This window comes from Anticarsia gemmatalis, chromosome 24 (assembly GCF_050436995.1).
Source record: "Anticarsia gemmatalis isolate Benzon Research Colony breed Stoneville strain chromosome 24, ilAntGemm2 primary, whole genome shotgun sequence".
Lineage (NCBI taxonomy): Eukaryota > Metazoa > Arthropoda > Insecta > Lepidoptera > Erebidae > Anticarsia > Anticarsia gemmatalis.
In genome coordinates this window covers 9,323,678-9,349,287 of record NC_134768.1, presented here as the reverse complement: position 1 = coordinate 9,349,287, position 25,610 = coordinate 9,323,678, and the positions used below count along the sequence as shown (strand labels likewise).

The 25,610-nt window shown below is 36.7% G+C and overlaps 2 protein-coding genes across 2 annotated transcripts; both read right to left on the bottom strand.

Moving 5' to 3' along the window:
* Nucleotides 1-1,060: 1,060 nt before the first annotated feature.
* On the bottom strand, nt 1,061-6,922 carry LOC142983407 (cytochrome P450 4V2-like). Its single transcript, XM_076130242.1, has 9 exons — nt 6,766-6,922; nt 5,563-5,673; nt 4,077-4,262; nt 3,644-3,840; nt 2,697-2,766; nt 2,439-2,622; nt 2,221-2,369; nt 1,794-1,973; nt 1,061-1,236 (listed from the first exon to the last, which is right to left on the bottom strand). The coding sequence occupies exons 1-9, from the start codon at nt 6,920-6,922 to the stop codon at nt 1,061-1,063; spliced, it is 1,410 nt and encodes a 469-aa protein (XP_075986357.1).
* A 7,489-nt stretch (nt 6,923-14,411) lies between these two features.
* Nucleotides 14,412-24,251, bottom strand: LOC142983576 (cytochrome P450 4V2-like). Its single transcript, XM_076130528.1, has 10 exons — nt 24,096-24,251; nt 23,439-23,637; nt 21,939-22,028; nt 20,814-20,924; nt 20,186-20,371; nt 18,746-18,942; nt 16,518-16,762; nt 15,942-16,090; nt 15,006-15,185; nt 14,412-14,626 (listed from the first exon to the last, which is right to left on the bottom strand). Exons 2-10 carry the CDS (start codon nt 23,590-23,592, stop codon nt 14,460-14,462), a joined length of 1,479 nt encoding a protein of 492 aa, XP_075986643.1. The 5' UTR covers nt 23,593-23,637; nt 24,096-24,251; the 3' UTR covers nt 14,412-14,459.
* Between the last annotated feature and the right edge of the window lie 1,359 nt (nt 24,252-25,610).

Genomic DNA, 25,610 nt, shown 5'->3' with positions numbered 1-25,610 from the left:
TCAGCATCCTTTTGACATTGGATTTTGTGAGGTAGGATACCTTTCTTCAATCTTAATACAGTTTTGTGTTTTTCTTGCAAATTCATTATTTTGTACTCAATATAATTAGCTGTATCCTCTTCTAACTGAAAAACAAAAAATAAAACATGAAATTAAATGTGAAACGGATAAATAGTGCATATAAGAGTTTTTAAAATAATATTAGTTTGCAATAGGCATTCTTGTGCACAAATATATTGAAATTCTAGAATTCTGTTCAGTGTCATTGGGTTTCAGTCAGTCAAGTGGTCGTAATTGTACCAAACCTTTGAACATAGCTAGCTAGCAAAGTTTAGCAGATAAATAAACAATTTGTACATAAAATGGAATGAATACTTACGTCGAAATGGTCTTCACAACAATATAAACAAGTTGATGGAGATATCATGTCTCTTTTCATGATTCTACACCATTTTTTCCTTACTGCAGCACCTCTTGGTACAAGAAAAAACACTTTATTTGGTGCATTTTTATTTGTATTTTTACATAAGGGCACGATACAGTACTTGAAAGTTGGTTTACTGCACTCCTGCATTGTGTAATTGAAATAAAACAAAATAATTTCATAAAATAGAGGCCGAAACACGTTTGTAGCTATTCACTAGTTGATTGCTATTATAGACTTTGACGTCACGTCAAGCGCGCCAAAATGGCGGTCGTTTAAAATGATGAAATCAGCCTACTATTTTAAAAGTATTTATTTCGAGCAAAATTTCGTTTTTTTTTAGCTGATTTTTTTTTTAACGTTCATATAATGATGTAAATTATCATTTAAAAAAATAAAAAAAATACACGCATATTCCCTATTGTTAGAAAACATTTACTCCTTTATTCATAAAAATATATGAAGTTATGAAAAGCTTATAAACTGTTTTGTTTCTTTCACTCCTTAGCGAAATGAAAAAGAGAAAACATATTATAGTAGCTTTTTAACTAAAATAGGTTTATAGTGGGCTTTTGAATAAGAGGGTTAGTTTTCGCTTATTTCATTTGCAGCGAAGGTTAAAAGAAACAGTCTCTATTATTTTTCAGAAGGTAAGTCTTGTGTACGTCGTTGTAAACTGATCTCGTGTCCTTTCACGGGCTTCAATGTGACATCAAGCGTGAACTGCAGTTTGTTATGATCACCCATCACGTGATACTTCCGTACTAAGTGTACCAGCGACACCTTCAGTGACGTCATCGCGTATATTTTACCTGCAAAGGATCAATGAATAGAATTATCTATCATCATCATATCTTAAGAATGAGGAGCTCGTAGCTTAGTTAACAACAGCCGCACGGATCGATCTCTGAGGTTAAGCTACGCTTGCCGAGGTTGTTCCGTGGATGGGTGACCATCTTATACATATCGAGTTCCTCCGTGTTTCGGAAGGCACGATAAATTGTGGGTCCCGGCTGTCATTTTCGAAGATCTTTGACAGTCGTTAACAGTAGTCAGAAGCTTGAAAGTCTGACAACCAGTCTTACCGAAGGGTATCGTGTTAATACCCAAGTAACTAGGTTGTGGAGGTCAGATAGGCAGTCGCTCCATGTAAAACACTGGTATCCAGCTGCATCCGGTGAGACTGGAAGCCGACTCCAACATAGCTTGGAACAAAGGCTTAGCGAATATATATATCATATCTTAACAATATATCTTTTTATGAACTGTCTCGCAAACACAAAAATGATGTGATAGGTAACTATGAGATTTTACATTCTGTTCTGTCGATCTGAGAAATATTACTACAAATGATTATCAATATAATTACCTATACAAGATCTCTTTCCAAGGCTAAAGCCAATAAAAGCCGTTGCTATGTTAGGAAGTGTGTCAGGCTCCAGCCATCGCTCCGGTCTGAACTGATCAGCGTCTGGACCCCAAACAGGATCTCGGTGAAAACCGTTCGCAAGTATGCCACATTGACTACCGGCGCAAATTGTATAATTTTCTGAAAAGGATGTTTAGTTTAGGATGAATGAACTGATGAAGCAGTAGTACTGCAAGAATTTGCGAATTCATTCGCAACTCGTAATTCACTGCTAACTTGTATTTTCACTTAACGTTTTTTCGATACAAGCTTTAGTTGTTGACATCAAATATCAACGACTTTTTTGTCAGTCTTGCAAAAATGGACCGAATTATGAAATGCATAGCGATATTTTATCACTCTAGCTTGTTAGACTTCTATTACTTACTCAATTTAACATCTTGACTAACGCATCTCGGCAGTATTGGTACTGTCGGTTGAAATCGAAGACATTCGTTTATCACAGCTTCTGTATACACCAACTTTCGTAGATCTTCTTTATCTACATCTCTTTCTTGTCCCACAATATCTATTATCCTAAAATCATAGTAGTTTTAGCCAATTATTATTATTTTTTTTAGTAAAAAGAATGCGATTGCAACGTACTCTTCGTATAAACGTTCCTGAACTTTTGGATGTGATCCAATTAATATCAAAATAGCTTCAAATAGTTGAGCAGTTGTTTCAAAACTGGCAACAACAGTAGTGTCTAATTCTTCTTTGAATTCTTGATCAGACAGAGAGTTATTGTCTCGAAGAGGTAACATTATTTCTAAGAAAGATGCTGCACCTAGAAAAGTAAACAGTAAATATTAAAATAAAACACTTGCATAAGTTTAAACAACACAATATTTCACTACGTACCTGTTTTATGTTCAACTATATTTCTATAGTTGTGTTGCTCTTTTAATGCTGCTGCTGTATTCTGAATAACCTGTGCGAAGATTTAGGGACAAAGCAGTATAAATATTTAATAAAAAAACATAATAATAAGAATGTAAAAATGTTTGTTCTTCGGCAACAGCAACCGAAACAGATAGGAAGTTAGTCTGTTAGAAAAGATCAAAAGAACTACTCAAGACTACATGGACAGAAATGTTGCGGTGAGACATTGTGGTAAGAGGGTGAGGTCCGGACCAATAAGAGTTAGGGCCTCATTAGGACGCCATGTCGGTGTCGCCAGTGGCGCAAGTCTGGCTACTTTTGGCAGCAGTAGGTCGCCATGTCGAGTAAACATGGCGTCTCAGCTGTTAATTCGTTTACGTCGTCAAAAATGGACGTAGAAGAAATTGCACTTCTTTGCTATGTACGTCGCAGAAAAATAGAAAAAGAAATGATAGCAAAAAGGAACTACAGCTGCTTTCTTTTTTTATCCGATTGAAGCCGAAGTGGTGTTTTTTTTTGAGCTATATGGAGATTTACAAATATCATCAAATTTTGATGAATTATATTTTTTAATTTTATTATCGAACCTTTTGTTTTTCATTATCAAATATAAAATATTTGAGCGAGCGTTCAAAGTGGCGGCTGAATGGCGACTCAGTGAGGGTGGCGCAGTTTACACGTGCACATTATAGTGGCAACGTCGCCAGGCTGCCAGAATAGCCAGAAGTCACGTAAGGAGCGGTCGCTTGTGACTACGCTTACAAATTGGCGACGCTGCCTCACCGCCCGCGTCGCCAAGTGAGTTAGGTGACATATATTTCAATATTAACTGCTTGGATACGTAGCCGACGACGCCGCCAAGGCCTCCCAATGACGCAGGGCTCTAAGATACACGAGTCAAATAAAACAATTATCAAATAACTTACTCTGTTCGTCATTTCTGTAAGCGTATTCGCCAATTCATCCTGTTTCTTTTTCAATCCACTCAGTTTATATAACAAATCACTGTGTTGCCAAACATTAATGAATCGTTGTACTACCACATTCATTGCTTGTTCGACGGTTTTCAAGAACTGTTTAAAAAATTCTTCGTCGTGGAAGATTGTTGTTCCAAATGTATTCACTAGAACGAAGGATAATATCATGAAGTAAAGTCATTCAATTAATACGTCATGAATAAGAACTTACATGTCAAAGACCTTTCAGGTGCTTTGAACAACTTTGACTTTTACAGAATAATGAGCACTACAACTGCAAAGTCTCGAAAAGTAACTTCATGACAAAACTGGCCACAACTTCGGTCAAAATATATTACTAGCCAGGGACTGAAATGACTGAATGTAGAGTCTCAATACTTACAACATGAAGTTTGTAGAGATATATTATGGATATACCACGTTGCTTCAAACGGCCCTTTACCAGCAAATTCAGCTAGCTCAGTAGTTAACTTCTCGGCTTGTCTGTTGAAGGTCTCCAGGAACCCATGGATGATGGAAGAAGTAAATGCCGGATTCAATAACTTTCGGTGACGCTTCCACTTCGAACCTAAATGGTTGTTCGACTATTAATATTATGAGTGACGAAGTATTAACTCATTTCGGTCAGAAAAAAAATCAGTGTCTTCCTGCGGTCTAAATCAAAATGTCTAGGTAATTGCAAAAAAAACTTCTGTAGCTCGATTCTGTACCACTATCGACTACCGACAACCGGCTAGCTATCGACATTTTGACATTTAGAATGTACTGCCAAAAAAGTTTCTACAACGCCCATCAGAGGCGTTGATCAGATTTTCATACAAAATTTCTCGATGCCAGGTCGGTTGTCGGTAGTCAATAGTAACAGAGAATTGAGCTACTGATTTCAAAGACAAGTAAAACATATGCCATCAAAAACATTCTATAAAAACCTCAAGTCTCGCCGTAAAAAGTGGTGAGATCTATATAATACCAAGTCGATTAATCTATTTAGTCTCTACTTAAAGGACCTTCTGTCTTAAGTTATTACGTATGTTATTATCATGCCAATTTAAAAAAAAAATACCTTTAAAACAAATAGATCGACTTGGTCATCGCATGATTTAATTATTAGTATGTATCACACTACACAACACTACGAGAAGTTAATGCTCCTGAAATGTTAATGGCGAATTTGTGTTTTCTTGCGATGACCAAGTCGATCTACACTACACACCCTTACCCACCCTATACCCCTCCCGTTATGCCTCATATAGTAGGTACCTATTTACACCTATTTATTTTATTTTATTTTATTTTGTACAGTAATAATAATTAATTAACTGCAAATGTAACCTTGTAATCTTATACATTTATATGGGATTACAAAGTTATTGCTGCAGTTGGTGTATTTAGAAAACTGGACCGAAATTAGAAAATATTAAATTTTTCCCATGATTAAGACACTAAACCCTATTTGTATTCTAAATTTTAAGCTTCTAAGTCTGCTAGAAGTACCTTAGACTTTTGATGATCGGTGAGTCAGTGAGTCAGTGAATCAGTGAGTGACAAAATTCAAAATTTTAACAAGTTGTCATTCTTAAACTACTGGTTCAAATTGACTGAAATTTTAAATATGCCGTGTTTATACAATGACTAATTAGTTGCTGAAAATCCAGGCTTCTTGTTTTATTCACAACGAAATTATAGGGGTGTCAAAAATAGCCCGAATTGCTTCGAGAAAAGGATGTTACGGCCGTGCTGCTTTTTTTTGCTCGACTTGCGGGGGCACTTCCGTGCCCCCAGATGAACTCCGAAGTTTCTATTTTTCATATGTTTGCACTTTTGACAATAATTATCATAAAAGAGGTAAACAATATTAATATACTCACCAGAAGAGGTAACTAAACCTTGTCCTAAAGCGAACTCTCCGAATTTATAAAAGTGAGGTTTTTCTATACAAGTGTTAGCTATGGTTAAAGCGTCCTCAGGATCTGTGACAACTGAAATGTTGAGAGAATAACTGTTTTATTCCGGTGACAATTCGATCGGAGCGATGAGCATAGAGCACATGATATTTACACACACGATCTTGATTCCACGATTTTCTACAGTTGATACTATTGACTACCAAGAGTTTGACAGTTAAAAAGTACTTTTAAATTAGTACCACTGAAAGCCGCTGAAGGCGCTGATCAGATTTACAAAAATTTTCACTGGACACTTCTCTGTTTCTACGATTGCAGTGAAAAAGCAGACCTTTTGCGTGACATGAAGTGAACGATTTTATTGTACTATTTCACGAGCTTTACGCAGAAAGTTCGTCCTCTTGTTAAAGTAAAAAACTAATAAATAAAATAAAATCCCAAAATTTTTAAAACAAGTATCAACTATACTATACTTACAGTATATTCTATCTAGACCAATTCTTGTGGCAGTGACTCCTCCTTGCTTTACTGTATCTTCAGTTATTGATTTTATTACGGTCCAAAATTCTGCAATCAATTTTCCCAACTTATAAAAATTAAATATACATATAAAAATGAATAGTTGTTCGTTAGTCTCGCTAAAACTCGTGAACGGCTGGACCAATTTGGCTAATTTTGGTCTTGAATTATTTGTGGAAGTCCAGAGAAGGTGTAAAAAAATAAATTTGAAAAAGTGCGGTATTAAATAAAAACAACAAGGCGTGAGCGGAGCTGCGCGGGTGAGCTAGTTTTTACTATTTGTTTTTGAAATATTAGTACACGTACTAAAATGTATGTAGTAGTTATTCACCATGAATAACAATATTGAAATTTAATATTCACACTTTTACAGTTTATAATATTTACATTGACTTATCCTGCTAATATTATAAATGCGAAAGTTTGTGAGTATGTGTGGATGTTTGTTACTCTTTCACGCAAATACTACTGAATCGATTACGATAAAATTTGGTATGTAGGTAGCTGAAGACCCAGAATAACACAAAAGCTCTCGAGGGATCGGGATTTACACGGGAAGGGTTTCCACGCGGACGGCCTCTAGTAAAATATAATTTAAAATTATATATTAAACTAACATATGATTTGTCTTAGTAATAATATGCTCACTTGAGTTGTCTGCCATTACTAAATGTGTTATTCCGATGATAGGCAATGACCTCTTGTAGGCAGGAGGTGGTTTGTGCGCATGAGCACGTGACGCGCGCATGCGCAGCGCCAACAACACGCATGCGCACAACAACACACACAACAACTCTGTCAACATCCTGTTCTAGATGTTTAGTTATTCACTGAAAAAGAGATGCGCCATATAATGTATGTAGTAAAGTGTGTACTAAAATAAATAAAAAATGTTATTATTTAATCTGAAAACTTTATTTTTATTATTTAAAGTAGTTTCTTATAAATGGCTAATATTGATATTTTAATAGTAAAAGTCATTACAAATTTAATTCAGTTATCAAGTCTGAATAAGTATCATAGACAGAGCTGCGACAAAAAAATAATTATTGAAAAAGTTGACATACAATAAAGTATTAATTTGTTATTTATCTTGTGTCTACTTGTACTCACCGTGCTTTGTATATTCTTTCACAGGCAATGTATAAAAAAATAATTACCACTTTGCAATAATCTTCAAAACTAATTTAGTTAATTTTAATTAGCGTCAACTACGTGTATTCGTTTAAGGGCCATCATGGAATGGCTTAAAAGACGATAATCCCTTTATATAAAGTTGTTGATAGTTAATTATGAATCTATTTTAATTGAAGGTTACTTAATAATATATCTTAGTCCAAGGCTGTAGTCCATACAACAGCTAAAGCAACAGCAACAGCAACAGGCAACAGCCAAAGATACAGCTTCTTTATGCTGGAAATACATAAAACTAAAAGTTAGCAGTTAGTTAGTTACTTATAACTGCCGTTTGGCGCAGTGGTTTAAGCGGTCACTTCGCCGCAACAACCGTAGCGCCGCGTGTGGTGGGTTCGAATCCCACCCGGGACAAATCTTTGTGTAATGAGCACGAGTATTTGTTCTGATGTAAATGTATCTATATAAGTATGTATTTAGAAGTATATAAGTATGTTTATCAGTTATTTGGTTTACATAGTACAAGCTCTGCTTAGTTTGGAATCAAATGACCGTGTGTGGGTTGTCCAATAATATTTATTTATTTTATTTATTTATTTAGCTATAATCATGCCAAGGCTCTCTTTTAAGTTAGACTTAATATGTTTTTAAAGATTACTCCAGTACTACGAATTGCTCTTATGTCGCGGGGACTTTAACAAACACACTAACAACGGACTCAAAGTACAACCAGCCCCGACACATTTATTTGTGGATCGCACAAATAATTTTTCCGTGTGGGACTCGTGTCCCATGTCGTGTCGTCGTGTCGTGTTCCGTGAGGGAACCTACGAACTCCCGACGCAGTGGTATCGGCGTTCTGGCCACCAAAGCGGTTAATATTAATTTAATGTGTAATTTAAGTTAGAAAATAAAATAATGCTATGAAAATCTATACTAATGATATTAAGCTGAAGAGTTTGTTTGTTTGTCTGAGCACAAAATAGAGAAACAACTAATTTGAATGAAAAATAAACATAGTGTTTAATAATTCATTTATTAAGGAAGACGCATACATCACGATGTGATTAAAAAGAGTTGAGTTGGAAGCTAAAATCAACGGCAACGGAGCCGAAAATATGTTAATTAATATCTCGACAGTCAGACTTCCATAAAAGATAAGAGTATTAGTATAATAAAACAAAACCTGTTGTCATAAGAAAGAAGGCCATTAGCAACAGTTTTGAAAACAATCTATTAGTAACATTATAATCAGAATCAGTACCTCGACTCTCTTATCAAATACCGAGAACCGGCTAGCTATCGAAAATTTTTGTATGAAAAATGTTACGGGCGTCGTAGGAGCTTTTTTTAAAAAAAACAGATAATATTTGCTCCTGTGTCGTGGGGACTTTTACAAACATACAAACAACGGGCACGACGTTGTGGATTGCACAAATAATTGTTCCGTGTCGGAATTGAATCCACGACCTCCCAACATATCACAGCGTCGAGGCGAACTAACTTTTGGCACTACATTTTAATGTCAAATATTCAATACTCTACAATACCGTTTGTAGAGAAACGCACTACAGTCAACAAAATGCTTCTCGCCTTCAATTAAAGATATTATAACTATAATATGTACTACAACATACCAAAGGCTTTTCGGAGTTACTTGTGTATTAGAAATAATTTATTATCACTTGCTCTAACGGTGAAGAAAAACATCGAGATGAAACCTTGCATGCCTAAAATTTGTTAAATAATATATTTATTGAGGGCATGCAAAGCCAACCCGCACTTGGCCAGCGTGATGGACTTAACGCCTAGCCCCTCCCCCTCGTTTGGGAGGAGACCCTTGCCCTGCAGTGGGACAGTAATGGGCTTAAAAATAATATTGAGGGCATGTAAAGTGGCCAATAGCCTCAAGGCCTTGAGTTGACCACACTGTCTAAGTGCAGATTAAGGGCTTTGCATACCTTCTGGAACTTTTAGGCATGAGAGTTTCAGTCACGATGATTTGCTTTAAAATCAAAACCAAGCAACAAGAAAACAACATTTTTTTGACTATTTATAGATTGAACGTTATTTAAAAATGTATCTATCAACATTCATGTTAATTTTTTTGATGGGACTGGTTTTAAGTTTAGCATAAAAAACCTATTTTTTAATTTGTGTGCTTTACTCGTGAACAGACACGTGCTTTGAAAATGTGAAACCTATTAGTGGTTAATACATATTATTATGTATTAATAAAATACGAGCATTACGTGTTTGATATATTTATTGACAGAGAATGCCAAATCATTATATGATTAATATATGGCATCTACCATAGAGTAGAAGGAGTTTAGGTGGAGTTTAGGTTCACCACATTTCTCCCCTCCTAACCTCTTAGCTGTTCTGAATATAAGATGCAGCCAACACCTGGTTGAGGTGTCGGCGCCAGACATCGCCGTTGTCGGTGCGGATCTCGTAATGAAGTCGGCCTAGACGTCTTGTGATAGTACCAAACTGCCAACGGTGCGAAGCACTCGTGTAGTCACGGGCCTGTACACGTTCGCCGACTTCCAACTGTCTGACCTTGATCTCTTGATGTTTTGATGTAGTTTCCTTATGGGTGTTTAGAAACATGCAGTGTAATGCTGTTCGAACTTCTCTTCCAAACATTAACTGATAAGGTGTCTGACCATTCAAGTTTGGTGTCCGTCTGAGGCGAGTTTTTACCATAACAAGTTTCTCTTGAAGATTACCCCTTTCTCCCTCTAAGCTTCGTAAGATTCTCTTGACTGTTTGTACGTATCGTTCAGCTTGTCCATTGGTTGCAGGGTGGTATGGAGCAGAGGTTTTGTGCGAAATCATACAGTCTTTTAGAAATTTTTCGAACTCTCCCGATACGAATTGTCGGCCATTGTCTGAGACAAGGAGTAGAGGTGTTCCATAGGTGCAAAATAGTTCTTTCAATTTTTGGATGCACCAAGAGCTTGTCGTTGATTTAGTAGGTATAATCTCTGTCCATTTCGAAAATGCGTCTACAACTATTAAAAGATAGTATCCGTAAACAGGTCCGGCAAAATCAATATGAAGCCTTTGCCAGGGGCCCTTTGGGTGTTCCCAGTGGTGTAGTGGTGCTTTCTCTGGTTCATTTTGTTGTAATCTACATGTTCTACAGGACTTAACTTTTGTTTCGATATCATTGTCAATTCCTTTCCAGTATACAAAACTGCGGGCCAGTAGCTTCATTTTCACAATGCCCGGGTGACCGAGGTGTAGTTCGTCCAGCACTCGTTCGCGTAATGTTTTTGGGATTAAGACTCGCGTTCCTCTTAGTATACATCCATCTTGTAAAGTAAATTCATTATCATTGTAACCGAGCGTTTTAAGTGATCGGCCAGTTTGTAATGCGAGTACTAATGGTGTATAATCGGAATCAATACTTGTCTCTTTCGCTATGATATTTGGGTTGACATCAATGGTATGTATTTGTTGAAGTTGAAAGCTGTAATTCTGGTCCATTTTGTTTGCCTTTGTGTTTTCTACTGGGAACCTGGATAGGTAATCTGCATTTGAGTTGTTAGGCGAAGTTCTGTATTCAATGTTGTAGTCAAATCCAGATAAGAAATGAGCGTAGTGGAATAATCGCATTGTACTCATTGCTGGTAACGTTTGATGAGGGTGGAAAATTATTGTCAGTGGTTTATGGTCTGTCACTAGGATAAATTTTCTACCGTAACAATAATAAAAGAACTTCTTCAATCCCCAGTATATGGCAGTAGCTTCTTTGTCAATTTGGCTGTACTTCTTCTCGCTATCCGATAGTGTTCTGGAAGCGAATGCTATCGGTCTTTCTGATCCATCTGGGAGTCTATGTGACAGTACTGCTCCGATTCCCAGTGGAGATGCGTCTGTTGCAAGAACCAAGGGCCTCTTGGGATCAAAATGTATAAGTACTCTTTCGCTTAGAATTTCTTTTTTAATGTGTATAAAGCTCTGTTCGCATTCTGTAGACCATCGAAAACTAGATTCTTTCTTGAGTAAGTTGTTCAGTGGATTCGTGATCGATGATAGGTTGGGTATAAATTTGTTGTAAAAATTTGCCATTCCAAGAAATGTCCTCAATTCTGCGGTGTTGACTGGGCGTTCTGTTTTAATTATTGCGTTAATCTTTTCTCTGTTTTTGTGTAGACCTTCTTTGTCGATAGTGTGTCCCAAATAGTCGATGCTTGTTTTGAAAAAGTGGCACTTATTTTTGTTTACTCGTAGGTTACTTTCTTTTAGTTTGTCTAACACGAGCTTAAGTCTCTGTAGTAATTGTTCTTTGTTGATGCCTTGAATGATGATGTCATCAAAGAAACATTTTACACCTTCGAGATCTTGAAGGAGTTTATCCATAAATTTCTGCCAAAGGCTCGGCGCGACCTTAACGCCGAACATTAGGCGGTTCACCTTAAAAGTGCCTCGATGCGTACTTAGTGTTTGTAGCATTGCGCTTTCTTCATCCATTGTCATGTTGAGATATGCCTGGGTGATGTCGAGTGTACAGAATAGTTTACCTCCGTTCATCTCTGCAAATATATCTTCTATCATAGGTATTGGATATTGTTCATCTTGTATGACTTTATTTAGTGTAACTTTATAATCAGCGCACAATCGGATACTCCCATTCGGTTTGACAACTGGTACCACTGGAGTACCCCAATCAGAGTGATCGACTTTCGTGATGACACCCTGTTTGCATAGTCGCTCGATCTCTTCATCCACTTTGGTTTTTAAAGCGTACGGTATTCTACGTGGTTTGATAAAAATTGGTCTTGTGTTTTCTTGTAGATTTAGGTGTCCTCTGTAATTGGGTATTTCGCCTAAGTCGGATCGAAATACTGATGTCTTGTAAAGTTCCAAAAGCTGGTCTAATTCTAGATTTTCTGATTGCTGTAAAGTTTTTATATCTGCTAAATTTAGAGTTTCGAGTTCTTTCATCCAACTCCGGCCAAAAACGGGGTCAACGTTGTTGTTGATGAGGTATAATTTACCGTGGAATTCTTTTCCTTGGCATCTGCATTGAACGTATGCAACACCTGCAGGTTCGATTACTTCGCCGGTATATGTTTTGAGTTTTATATTAGTTTTAAAGATTCTTTTGCCGATTTTCAATTTTCTGTAGTCTCGTAATGACATAGAAGTAAGTGTGGCTCCAGTGTCAAATTCCATTTTTATCTTAGCATGTTCAATGTGTACCGTTATCATGTATTTTTCGGATGTTTCACCAGATATAACATTAATATCATTCCATTCATCATCATCGCTTATCGCTGAGTCGTTTAATTGATTTATATCCGGTGTAGTCTTACTGGGCTTCGCATCTGAGCGCCGTTGTAGACACACACTAGCTAAGTGTCCGACCTTCTTGCATTTATAGCATGTTATGTTTATAGCGCTACATTTCTTGGTTTCGTGATTTAAACCACAGCGGAAACATTTCCCTTTTAAATCTCTTGGTGTGATTCCTCTAAAAGGAGATTTTTTTGAATTATTGTAGGAATCAGTGGAAATTTTATTGATATTGTCACTACTTGGTTGTTCATTCGGAAGCATTGATGTATTTTCTGCTTTACTCATTTCAATAGATGTTGCAATCTGTGTCAGGTGTTTAAATGTACATACTGTTCGGTCATGTAAAATTTTTGTACGTGCGTCGCTATCTTTCAATCCTCTTATGAGTTGAAGAGATAAAAAGCTTTCTGAAATGTTTTTCTGGCAGTGTTGACATTTAAATTCGCAGTTGGTAGTGAGCTTTTTTAAATCTGCGGCGTATTGCGCTACTGTTTCATCCGATTTTTGAGTTCTCGATATAAATTTATGTTGTAGAACCCATTTGCTAGGTTTTGGGTCTAAGTAGTCGTCAAGTGTTTCAGTAATTTCGTTAAATGTCTTATTCAATGGTTCGTCTGGTGCTATTAAATCACATAATTTTTCATGGAGTTCTGGTGATAATGTAGACAGAAGAATATTTGTCTTCATGTGGGGCTCAGTAATTTCATTAAGTCTAAAGTACACTTCCAGACGTTTTTTAAAGTTATTGAACGTTTCTGATTCATGTAAAGGATTAAATTGTATTTTTGGTATAATCTTATGGTATTGGTATATTCTATGTTGGTCTTCCTGTCGCTGACCTTGAATAATGGTTTTTTTTGTTAAAAGTTTTGATACTAAAATAGTGTGAAGTTCTTCGAATTCGTAGCCGTAATTTTGTTCGTGTAAATACGCTGTTTCATCGTTATCATCTATGGTTTTGTTTTCTATCTTCTCTTGTAACTCTCGCAGTGCTGTTATGGTGTCCTTCAAGGCTGCGGAGCGAGCGGTGATGTCCTCGTCAGACATCGTCGCCCTCTGCTCGATGTAGGTATCGAGTCTGGTGAGCATCCCACGTAGGGTGCTCCGTTTTTTACGTAGCTTTTCCATTTAGGTTCAGTTTTTCCTCGTCGCCAATATTATGTATTAATAAAATACGAGCATTACGTGTTTGATATATTTATTGACAGAGAATGCCAAATCATTATATGATTAATATATGGCATCTACCATAGAGTAGAAGGAGTTTAGGTGGAGTTTAGGTTCACCACACATATGTACATACATAAAAGCACGCGTTGATTCTACCGGCGTATGGAGAGATAAAAAACACACATTTTGTCATACAGGAACTCCGGTTACGAGTACTACGCACCTGACCTTGTAACAACACAATATTCGGTCCGATTTGAAAATTCTTTCAGTGTTAGATAGACCATTTATCGAGGAAGGCTATAGGTTATATATCATCACGCTACAACGAATAGGAGCAGAGTACCAGTAAAAAAATGTTACAAAAACGGGGAACATTTTGACCCATTATCTCTTATGTGACGCAAGCGAAGTTGCGCGAGTCAGCCGATATGATCTATGTATGTCTTGCTAGGGCGCCTCCTCCCGGCGTTTCTATTTACGTCCGCACGATAAAAAGCATGCACTTTTATTTGATTTTAGATTATGATGGGTCGTCGCAGATTATACATATAGAGAACAATTTTCATAAGGTATTATCGTATGGCTATACAAGTATGATTGTATAGTTCCCGCGATGAAAGAGGATTAATCAATGTATAAGGAAGAAGTTTAAAAAAAAACATTTTTATTGAAAATAAGTTATGTAAAGTTTATTAGTCTATTTTCAGTGCTTGCGCTTAATCCTAAAGATGGTCCTTATTTCTTCGTATGAGACTGATCTCGTGTCCTTTCACGGGCTTCAATGTGACATCCAGCTTGAACTGCAGTTTGTTATGATCACCCATCACGTGATACTTCCGTACTAAGTGTACCAGCGACACCTTCAGTGACGTCATCGCGTATATTTTACCTGCAAACAAAGTAATGATATAAATTTGCTAGCTGACCGTGCAAACGTCGTTTTGCCATATAAATATAAAATAGTGTCACTTGGGAGTATGAAAAATAGATGTTGGCCGATTCTCAGACCTACTCAATATGTTTACAAAAATCGGTCAAGCCGTTTCGGAGGAGTACGGTAACTAACATTGTGACAAAATTGTTACATAGTGGAAATTTTATACATAAGATAAATATATTGTAATAATCTTATAAAATGCTAAATTAAAAAAACAACATTAATTGCGAGCAGTTTTGACTTATTAAAATATCTATTCGATCCGTAAACATATATCCGTATACATATATTATATTATTTATAGAAATTAAGTTTTAATTTTAAAACATACCAACGCAAGACCGTCTCCCGATGCTGAAGCCAGCGAACGCCTTAGCAGTGTCTGGTAGAGTGTCAGGCTCCAGCCATCGCTCCGGTCTGAACTGATCAGCGTCTGGACCCCAAACAGGATCTCGATGGATGCCGTACATCATCAGCACACACTGACTACCAGCTGGTATTGTATAATTTTCTAAAAGAAGAATATTAACTATTACTAGTCACTGATGACTGCGTGATTCCGTAATCCCACATTTGGCTAGCATGATGTACTCCAGGATTAATCCCTTCCAAATTACGGGAGATGACCGTTGCCTAGCATTGGGACAGTAACTAATAAAAAAATAAAGGGTTAAATTCATTATTTTTTATTTGCTACTCCGTCCGTATGAAAAGATTTCCTACTATAAAAATATAGACTCTCTATGAGTAAATCCAGTTCAGTAGATGATTCGTGTTGGAATTTGTAATAATAGTAAAGTTAGTTTAAAAAAATTCTCTATCACAATCTTTTATCTCAGGTCTTCAACTATAACCAAAGCATAATTTTCAGTAGAGTTAAATGCTGTTTATATTAAACTAGCTGACCCGCGCATCTTCGCTTGCGTCACATAAGATAGAATGGGTCAAAAATTTTCCCGTTTTTGTAACATTTTTTATTGCTACTCTGCTTCTATTGGTCGTAGCGTGATGATATATAGCCTTATAGCCTTCCACGATAAATGGACTATCTAACACTGAAAGAATTTTTCAAATCGAACCAGTAGTTCCTGAGATTAGCGCGTTCAAACAAACAAACAAACAAACAAACAAACAAACTCTTCAGCTTTATAATATTAGTATAGATAGAATATTCTGAATAGTATTCAAAATGTCCGTTATATAATAAGCCCGTGAAATAGGCGTACATCAGGCGTGATATTATGCATGGATTATAAAAAGTACTTACTCAATTCAACATCTTTGTCAATAGATCTAGGTGCAAGTGGTGCTACGGGTATTATTCTGAGGCTTTCTTTTATCACTGCTTCTGTGTACACTAATTTAGATAAATCTTCCCTTGTCACATCTCTGTCTGGACCAATATGTTGCATTATTCTGAAAAGGGGAGAGAAAAAATAAATAAACAAAGCGTTGTCATCGCTTCCCGCGAAGAGTTGACGTCAGGCTGGCGAAAGGTGGAAAAACATCAGCAAATTCCAGGAATCAAATCCAAGTCCGCCTTACAGAAGTAGTTACCATTTTAACCCAAAAATTTGCCACGGCTGGTTAGGCCTTGAGTCCAACATGCTGGCCAAGTGCAGGTTGAAAACTTTGCGGACCTTTAAGTACTTTGTTATCCTACACCGTTGGAACAAGTAATAATTAATTCTAATACACACATAACTTCGAAAAGTCATAGGTGTGATACCTCGGGTTCGAACCTGCAACCACTTGCGTGGGAGGTACCAACTTTTACCACTCGCTATCACAGTTCTTGTTATGCTAACATCATTATATGTATAGATAATACAAATAAACTTACTCCTGAAACAGTCGATCCTGGACTGCAGGATATGACCCAAGCAGCACCAAAGCAGCTTCAAGCGTCAGTGCCGTGGGTTCGAAGGCCGCTGCAATAGTCACATCCAATTCTTCCCTCAATTCTTTATCAGTAAATAAGTTGTTCTCTCTCAGTTCTAAGAGCGCTTCTAAGAAAGAAGTGAAACCTGTCCGTTTTGTTAAATTATTATTTTGTTTGTCTTGTACTGTAGCCGTTGTCTTCACAATCTAAAAATGTTGTGTAATATTAGAACGAATATAAATTATCATTCGTGATTTTATTTAGACTAGCTGACCCGCGCAGCTCCGTTCACGCTTTCTTGTTTTGATTTAATACCGCGCATTTTCAAAGTTTTCACCGTTTACACCTTCTCTGGACTTCCACAAATAATTCAATACCAAAATTAGCCATATCGATCTAGCTGTTCTCGAGTTTTAGCGAGACTAACGAACAGCAATTCATTTTTATTCATATAGATGTACGACAATGACGAAATGATTGGATGTGAATGAAACAACCAAAGATCGTGCAAGCTGCCGTTCTCTGGTCTCTGCCTGCCCCTATAACTGCGTGATTTTATGTATGTATATCTGTACAACTGTATACGTATGTATACATAAAATTACGTTAGTTTTTCTCAAAAGACTATCTGCTTCGTACAATACAAATTTTAACAACAACAAACAAATATTTTTATTACTTAGCAACGTTTATCAATAATTACTCAGTTTTGTATTTAACTCCGGAAATATTTACATGTCAAGGGCTTCTTTATTTAGAAGGGCTTAGTTTTGAACTTGTTTGGTAAAAATAGAATTTTTAAAAAACATCAGAAACCGGAATTGTTTATAACGTTCTAAAAAAGGTCAATGCTTTTGAATATATTAAAATTAATTGGCATTAAAAAAACTTTTTGAATTTAATTTTTGGAGATATTTCTTTGATTCACTACAAATATAGAATATAAAATTGGCCACAAAGATATGCATAGATATCGTTTACATCTATTTTGGCAAAGAATAAAGAACAGACAAAAATTTAACAAAATAACGAAACCCTTTGCCATGCCAACAAGGGCTATACTTATTTAGAATGACGTAAGTAAAATCATTCCACTTCCGCGTAATGATAAATAGAGATAAAAAATGTCACTTTTACTATCCCTACTTTATTTTCATTTATACTAATATAATAAAGCTGAAGAGTTTGTTTGTTTGTTTGTTTGTTTGAACGCGCTAATCTCGGAAACTACTGGTCCGATGTGAAAAATTCTTTCAGTGTTAGATAGTCCATTTATCGAGGAAGGCTATAGGCTATATATCATCACGCTATGAGCAATAGGAGCAGAGTACCAGTGAAAGTATTACAAAAACGGGGAAAATTATTATTCTCTTATGTGACGCAAGCGAAGTTGCGCGGGTCAGCTAGTTTATAATATTCTTCACATATTGTTATGACCGAGTTGTAAGTACTACGCAAGTCTCATAAATAATGCTATTATTATAAATGCAATAGTTTGGACTATTATATAAATTCAATAGGAAATTGATATGAAATTAAAATCACAAGCAAATTAGTAGCTTTTCTTTCCATTATCGTCGACCGGTGAAGTACTCAGAATAATTAAATATGATATCTATACTAATATTATAAAGCTGAAGAGTTTGTTTGTTTGTTTGTTTGAACGCGCTAATCTCAGGAACTACGGGTCCGATTTTAAAAATTCTTTCAGTGTTAGATAGCCCATTTATCGAGGAAGGCTATAATAAGAGCAGAGTAACAGTAAAAAAAGTAACAAAAACGGGGAAAATTATGACGCTCTCTCTTATGTAACGAAAGCGAAGTTGCGCGGGTCAGCTAGTTATAAATATAATTGTTTTTAAAAGAATAAATATAGCAAAAAATACGGCAAGTTTAGAACCTGTACCTCGATTCTCTACCACTATCGACTACCGACAACCGGCTAGCTATCGACATTTGACATTTAGAATGTACTGCCAAAATGTTTCCTACGACACCCGTCAGAGGCGCTGACCAGATTTTCATAAAAAAATTCTCGATGACAGTTCGGTTGTCGGTAGTCGATAGTAGTAGAGAATCGAGCTACTGAATTTACTGAAACATATTAGATACTTTTTACTCCGGAAAATCTTCACGCGGAAGTCACGGTAAAAAGAAGAATAAGTTAGGCTATAAGAAGAAAAACTCACTCCATCTAGCATTTCATGCAATAAGTCCACTAAATCATCCTGCCTCTTCTTTCTACCAGATAGTTTGTAGATCGTATCACTCAGCAACCAGAAGTTTTGTATTCTCTCTGTCACCAAATTGATGACATCACGGAGCGTTCTCAAGTAGTTTTGAAAGAATTCTTCGTTTTGTCCCTCAGTCGTCCCGATTGCAGTTCCTAGAATAAAGTAGATTCTAATATTATAATAGTAGCAACAATAGCCGAGTCTTTTCTAAAGCTTGTATATTATATAACCATTATCATTGGTCTAGTCTTTCTTCCAACTGTATTGGAGTCGGCTCCCAGTCTCACCAGATGTAGCTGATTATCAGTATTTTACATGGAGCGACTGCCTATCGGACCTCCACAACCCAGTTACCTAGGTTATAACACCCTTCGGTAATACTGGTTGTCAGACTATCAAGCTTCTGACTACTGGCAACGACTGTCAAAGATCTTCGAAAACGACAGCCGGGACCCGCAATTTAACGTGCCCTCCGAAACACGGCGAAAGCTTATATAACCAGATATGGTAATTAACTGTCCTCATGCGGCATTTAGATGCTTGACTAACGATTTTAGCATATTTAAATAAATAAATTATACATATAGCAGTGATAGCCGAGTGGTATAAGTTGACACCTCCCACTCAAGTGGTCGCAGGTTCGAACCCGAGGCAACACACCAATGACTTTTCGAAGTTATGTGTGTGTTAGAAATAATTATCACATGCTCCAACGGTGAAGGAAAACATCGTGAGGAAACCTTGCATGCCTAAAAATTGTTTAATACATTTATTGAGGGCATGCAAAGTCCCCAACCCGCACTTGGCCAGCGTGGTGGACTCAAGGTCTAACCCCTTCCTCATTACGGAAGGAGACCCTTGCCCAGCAGTGGGACATTAATGAGTAAAATTTATTATTATATCATAATTGTACATAAAATTAGATAACTCAAAAAAATATGAAAATACTTAGTGTGGTCATTGACCGCGTGGCATTTGTACACGTTTAGTAGTACTATACGGTATTTCATACTGCAGGATTATTTTTGTTTCTTTCTTCTTATTTTAGTTTGTCTCGGCTGAACCACTAAATTTTGTTGATATAATTTATAGGGGTGTTGAAGATCAAAGGTAGGGTAGGGTTTTTTAAGCTGGTTGTAGGGGTTATCCCCCAAGTATTCGTAACTTGGTTACATAATATGCTTCTGGGTCCTTGGGTATAGTGCCGAAGAATTGACCCTCAATCCTTGCTTAGATTATTAAAAGTTATTCATAACACGATTCATTAATGCACATTATTATCACTCATATTTACATTACTCAAGTCTTTGTTTAGTAGTGAGAACTACTACACAAAGGCTCCCCCCTCCCCTACTTTTTCCCTCACATCATCACCAAAAGTAAAATGTCACTCACGGCACGAGGTCTCCAAAGATATATTATGTATAAATGCAGTAGCTGGAAACGGTTTCTGATCAGCAAACTGGTCCATCTGACTGACAAGCTTTTCCGCTTGTCTGTTGAAGGTCTCCAAGTATCCTTGGATGATGGGCAAACTGAACGCTGAACTCAGAAGTTTTCTGTGACGCTTCCATATTGGAACTGAAAGTGAAAGGTTTTACAGGATTGACTAGTGTATCGACTTGTCCGTTGTAGGGTCGACATAGCCTCAAGATTTTTAAAAATCCCTTGGTGAAAGCATGAAACAATATCACTAAGTAAGAATGATGAGTTTTGGCAGTGCGTCTAATGTTACTATTAATGTTTTATAAAAAATCTATTATTATTAGCTACTTTCTAGCCGAGATTCTGTTACGCTGCCAAATACTTTCATTCGTCGAAGTGTGGTTACAGTTTCTCAATCACATTCCCCATCTTCTCCCTCCCTAAATGACCAAGAAGGGTATTCGATACGACCTATCAGGCACTGGACCAATAGTTTTACGAAGCCTCCAAAGCACGCAAGTGACCTTAACTTCACAAAAGAGGACAATTCTCTGAGTCTAGAGTCACAAAACGTATAGGAGAAATAACATTTACAAACCTGATGCTGTAAAGAGACTCTGTCCGAAAGCATCTTCGCCAAACTTGTACAAGTGATGCTTCTCTAAACACGTGTTGGCCACTGTCATGGCATCTTCGGGGTCTGTGACAACTGTATTAGACAGAAGTAAATAAAATAATTAATTCGTTCAAGGCCTTTTCACCGGTTCGGAGCGAGGCTGCAGTGCAGAGGAACGGAAATATATTAACCCATCGGACCACACAAGACAAGAGAAGATTTTTTTGCACTCCTATTGGTTAGTGTCCACCGTGGCGCAGTGGTTTAGGTTAGGTTACTATTGCGTCGGGCGGTCGTGGGTTCGATTTCTACGCGGAACAGTTATTTGTGCGATCCACAAATAATTGTTTCGGGTCTGGTAGTACTTTGTGTCCGTTGTATGTATGTTTGTTAAAGTCCCAACGACACAAGTGCAATTCTTAGCGCGGAAGTAGTCTTTTCAAAGCATAAAAAAGTATTTATCCGTTTCTCCGCACCGCAGTCTAGCTCCGCATCTATGGATTGGCAGCCTAAGACATATTATACCTACTGACAGTTATGGCCGGTTTTATCACAGCTACTTAACATGTGGAATATTAATAGATATTTTCATATATTTGCCCGCATTTTTCGGTTAGACAGGTTATCTGACGGTTATAGATAAATAGTGAATCTGGAACCGGAACTGGAGTAGTACTCAACGATTTTTCTAGTCAGGGAATTCTGAGTGTCTCCCGAAAAATTTATTTTTTCTTGAAAATCCAACAATCAACATCTAAGACTAAGTCTGTGGGACACTGCAGCTGTGGGGAAGAAATTAAAGAATCTTGGGAAGGTCAAGATCGCAAGCCCGAATAGCCCCCTTTACACAAACGCTTTACAAAAATCGCGCGTGAAAGAGCGCGCGTGTAAGGGGAAAGGAAAGACCACGCGCCGCGCTCATCTATCAAGCCCGCGAAGAAAGCCGCGAGCGAAGAGTTCTCTGCTTTCCTGCGCGTAATTCTACACACTCCTTAAACGTGCTATAGAGTGTGTGTGTGTAAAGGTAGCTAATGTCTATTCTTTAATCAGAGAGACCATAGATAGAGACATACCTGAACAGTGTTTTATATAATTTAATATACTTACAATAATAATTGTCACCTGCTATGCTTGTGGAGGTCACACCACCTTTTCTAATAGTGTCTTCACAAATGGATTTCACCAGGCTCCAAAATTCTGTACGGACATAAAAATATATTTATCATAAGATATAAAGGCTCGCTCCGGAGTTGCCCGGGTAAATGTAGTAACTGAAAATCTGTTAGTGAAAACTGTATAGAAATCTTTTCAATAATTTTGAGTTTTTCACAAACGTACACAGTAGCGCCAAGGGGCCTTTGTTTGATAATTTCATTTTTATTTTATCATAATATATGGTTAGTGGCCAACTTATTGTCAAAGTTCTTCAAGCCATCCGAAAGGTCTTCGACATGGTTTACCGGTTGTTATGCCAGACAACAACAGAGACCGACTTTTTACGTGCCCTTCAAAGCACGCAGACGCTCAGCTCAAATATCAGTATACGGTAACCCACCTACAAAATAACTGCGCCAAGGTTGCTTAACCTACAGATTGTTTATATGTTTATTTTATGTTTGACCTAAAAAACATAATCACTTATTAACATTTAGAAGAAACATGAATGACTTTTAATTTGTCACTAATCGTCACAACTTCCTGCAATATACTTCTAAATAAGTTTTAATATTATGCAATTATTGTCATAATGCATTTACATTGTTTCATTAACATTTAATTATGTAACTGTCATGACAATTATTTTGTTTATCGTGAGAAAAATAGCTATTTTTGTTGGTAACACTGACGCAGACGAAAATCTACCTAATTGCGGTCAAAGGCTTTAACAAAGAACAATAGTTTGTTATTTAACTGTTATGCTAATTATAAGTATATTATAAGAAAATCTAGAAACTTTAACTCCCACTGTCTGGGTCGTAGTTAATTCGACTAACCTCCGATATCTGAGGTACCTACATTTAGCGATAGTTTATCTAGTCAATTGCGTTTAAACTCATATAAAAAACGCTTTTAAATAGATAAACTACCGCTTAATGTAGGTACCTGAGATATCGGAGGTTAGTCGAATTAAGCGTGCACAGGATGCAACATTAACTAGGACTAACATTAACAATGTTAGTCCCATGAGCTAAGGGAGAGTCTCTTGTACCGAGCACGTTATCAAACTCTGAACTATTTAGAAAAGCTTTATCTATTAGCTTATTCTAATTTAGAAAAGCACAAAAGCAATTTGCTTGCGGGAATTGAGCCTGGGAATTCGATTAGCGGTCATAAATACACAATCTCCTGGGACAAAAAGGCTTAGGTACTTTCTAAGTTATGATCGTCTTGTGTAGCGTTTTGGCTAGTGAACACCTCGCGCTACCAATGCGTCGAGAGGTCGTGAGTTGTTTCCCCACATTGAATATATATTTGTGTATCTACAGATAACTATTTCGTGTCTGGTTATACTTTATGTCCATTGTTTGTACGTTTGTAGAAGTTTCAAATACTGAATATGGGAGTTATATATAAACAAAGTTAAAGAAAAAGTATTTTTTTACTTACTTGCGGAATCAGTAAGGAACAAATGTGTGATTCCGATAATAGGTAATGATTTGTAGTAAGCGGGAGGTAGTTTGTGCGCATACGCACGTGACGTACGCATGCGTAGCAACAACACGCATGCGCACAACAACACACACAACAACGCTATCAACATTTACGAGTTGTTGGTTTTTCTTTTACTTCTTAAATTGAGTTAAATCTGAAAATAAAAATTAGATTTTTTGGGTACAGTCTGCTACTAATGTCAATGAACATGTTACAATCTTTTAAACCCCTATATAAATAAAGTATGTGTGTTATTTTCTCGAAATTGCGATAGTTGAGTCACGTCTTTAAAACGCAATTTTTATTTGGTTCATATTATTTACATAAAAAAACTCATAATTTACAAAAAAAACACTAACTTTCGCCCCATTTCACCCCCTGTAGTGTGGAATTTCAAAAAATCCTACCTTAGTTCTACCCTATATACTGTAAGGAACAGTCATATCATACAATCTTCAGCTCTTGATTTTATTTGTTTCGGCTATACGTTGTTTGTCACACAGTTAGTCACTCACTAACAGACGCCATTTTATTAAATATATAGGTAAAAAACCACATCAAATATCTCGAGAAATCTCTTCTAAGAAAAATAAAATAAAAATGTATTTTTACCAAAATTTCTTTCGCTAGATTCACACACTCACACCAATAGCACACGTTGATGTCAACAATCACTTATAAATAATGGATCACTATTCTTAAAGCGATTGTTTATATTCTTATACTAGTCATTTTTTGTCACTGCCGTTGTATTAGGGCCACACCACACAGTACTGCGGCGTCCACGTTCGAAGAACATTTAACTGCATCTATATGTTTCGACATTACACTTACATCTTGATTGGTATTAAAATCGCACGTTTTATTGACTATAAAGGTGCGTTTAAACTGAAGATGTGTAGCTCGATTCTTTACTACTATCGACTACCGACAACTGGCTTGTCATCGAAAAATGTTGTATGAAAATCAGTAGCTCGATTCACAACTACTATCGAGATCCGACAACCGACCTGTCATCGATGCCTCTGGCATCGTTTTGGCAGTACATTCTAAATGTCAAAATGTCGGTAGCTAGCCGGTTGTCGGTAGTCGATAGTGGTACAGAATCGAGGTACTGATCACCGCCTCTACCGGGCGTCTTAGGAACTATTTTGGCAGTACATTCTAAATGTCAAACTCTCAATACTCGACAGTGCAGATTATAAAGAATTGCGCTTGTGATGGCTGGAGTGGACCGCCTATAGGGATGATGACTTATTTTGTTTTTTTAGTCCATCTAGTCGACTGTGAAAAATTACACACGTATTTGTCATTTCTGTGGATAATCAAATTGTTACGGGGATACATTGAGTTAAAAATCGCATGACGTCACGTTAGAGTACAAAATGTACAACATCGTGACGACATTAGCCTCCACTCCATAACTTTAATGTTTTTTAAGTTAGTCACTTTATTGATTATTAATTAACAAAAAAATTAGGGTTCTAATATTTTAAAATTATCTGACGGGCGGACTAATTATTGGAAACATCCCTATTTATAAGAAATCTCCACTTAGTGTTATTAGAAACTGTATCATTATCATATCTACTGCGTTCTGTCGAGATCTGCTTCGGTAGAAACGCAACCTTAGGCTAGCGTAGACCTTAGCAGGATTGATTGATACAGCTCTATAAGATGTATTGAGAACTGTTCGCTTCAAACAAGATACCAAACAAGGTGTTGGGTAGACGGTTGTTTCAAGGAAACAGGCAAACAGCTGTTGGATGACAACTTAGATTTAGACCTATCTTTTCGAAGATATGATACTTCAAAACTCTGTTTGTGTAATTGTACCTAACGACTCAGTCATAAGTGTTATTAATTGAGTTTTAATATAGGTATTATTATGCATATGGCACACCATTTGGAAGGGATTAATAACATTTTTAGAGATATCTAAGTCAAAAAAGCGTTTGGCTTGAAACGGCATAAAAGTATTAGCAAAATCTACTTTCGAAAACTTTTAAGTATTTTATGTGTTTGGACCCTAACCCACCCACCACGAGTAACGTCAAGTCATAATTAATGACTACTTAAAGCCTACTTAATTACCAAATTAATCAAATTTAAAAGGAGACAGTGTAT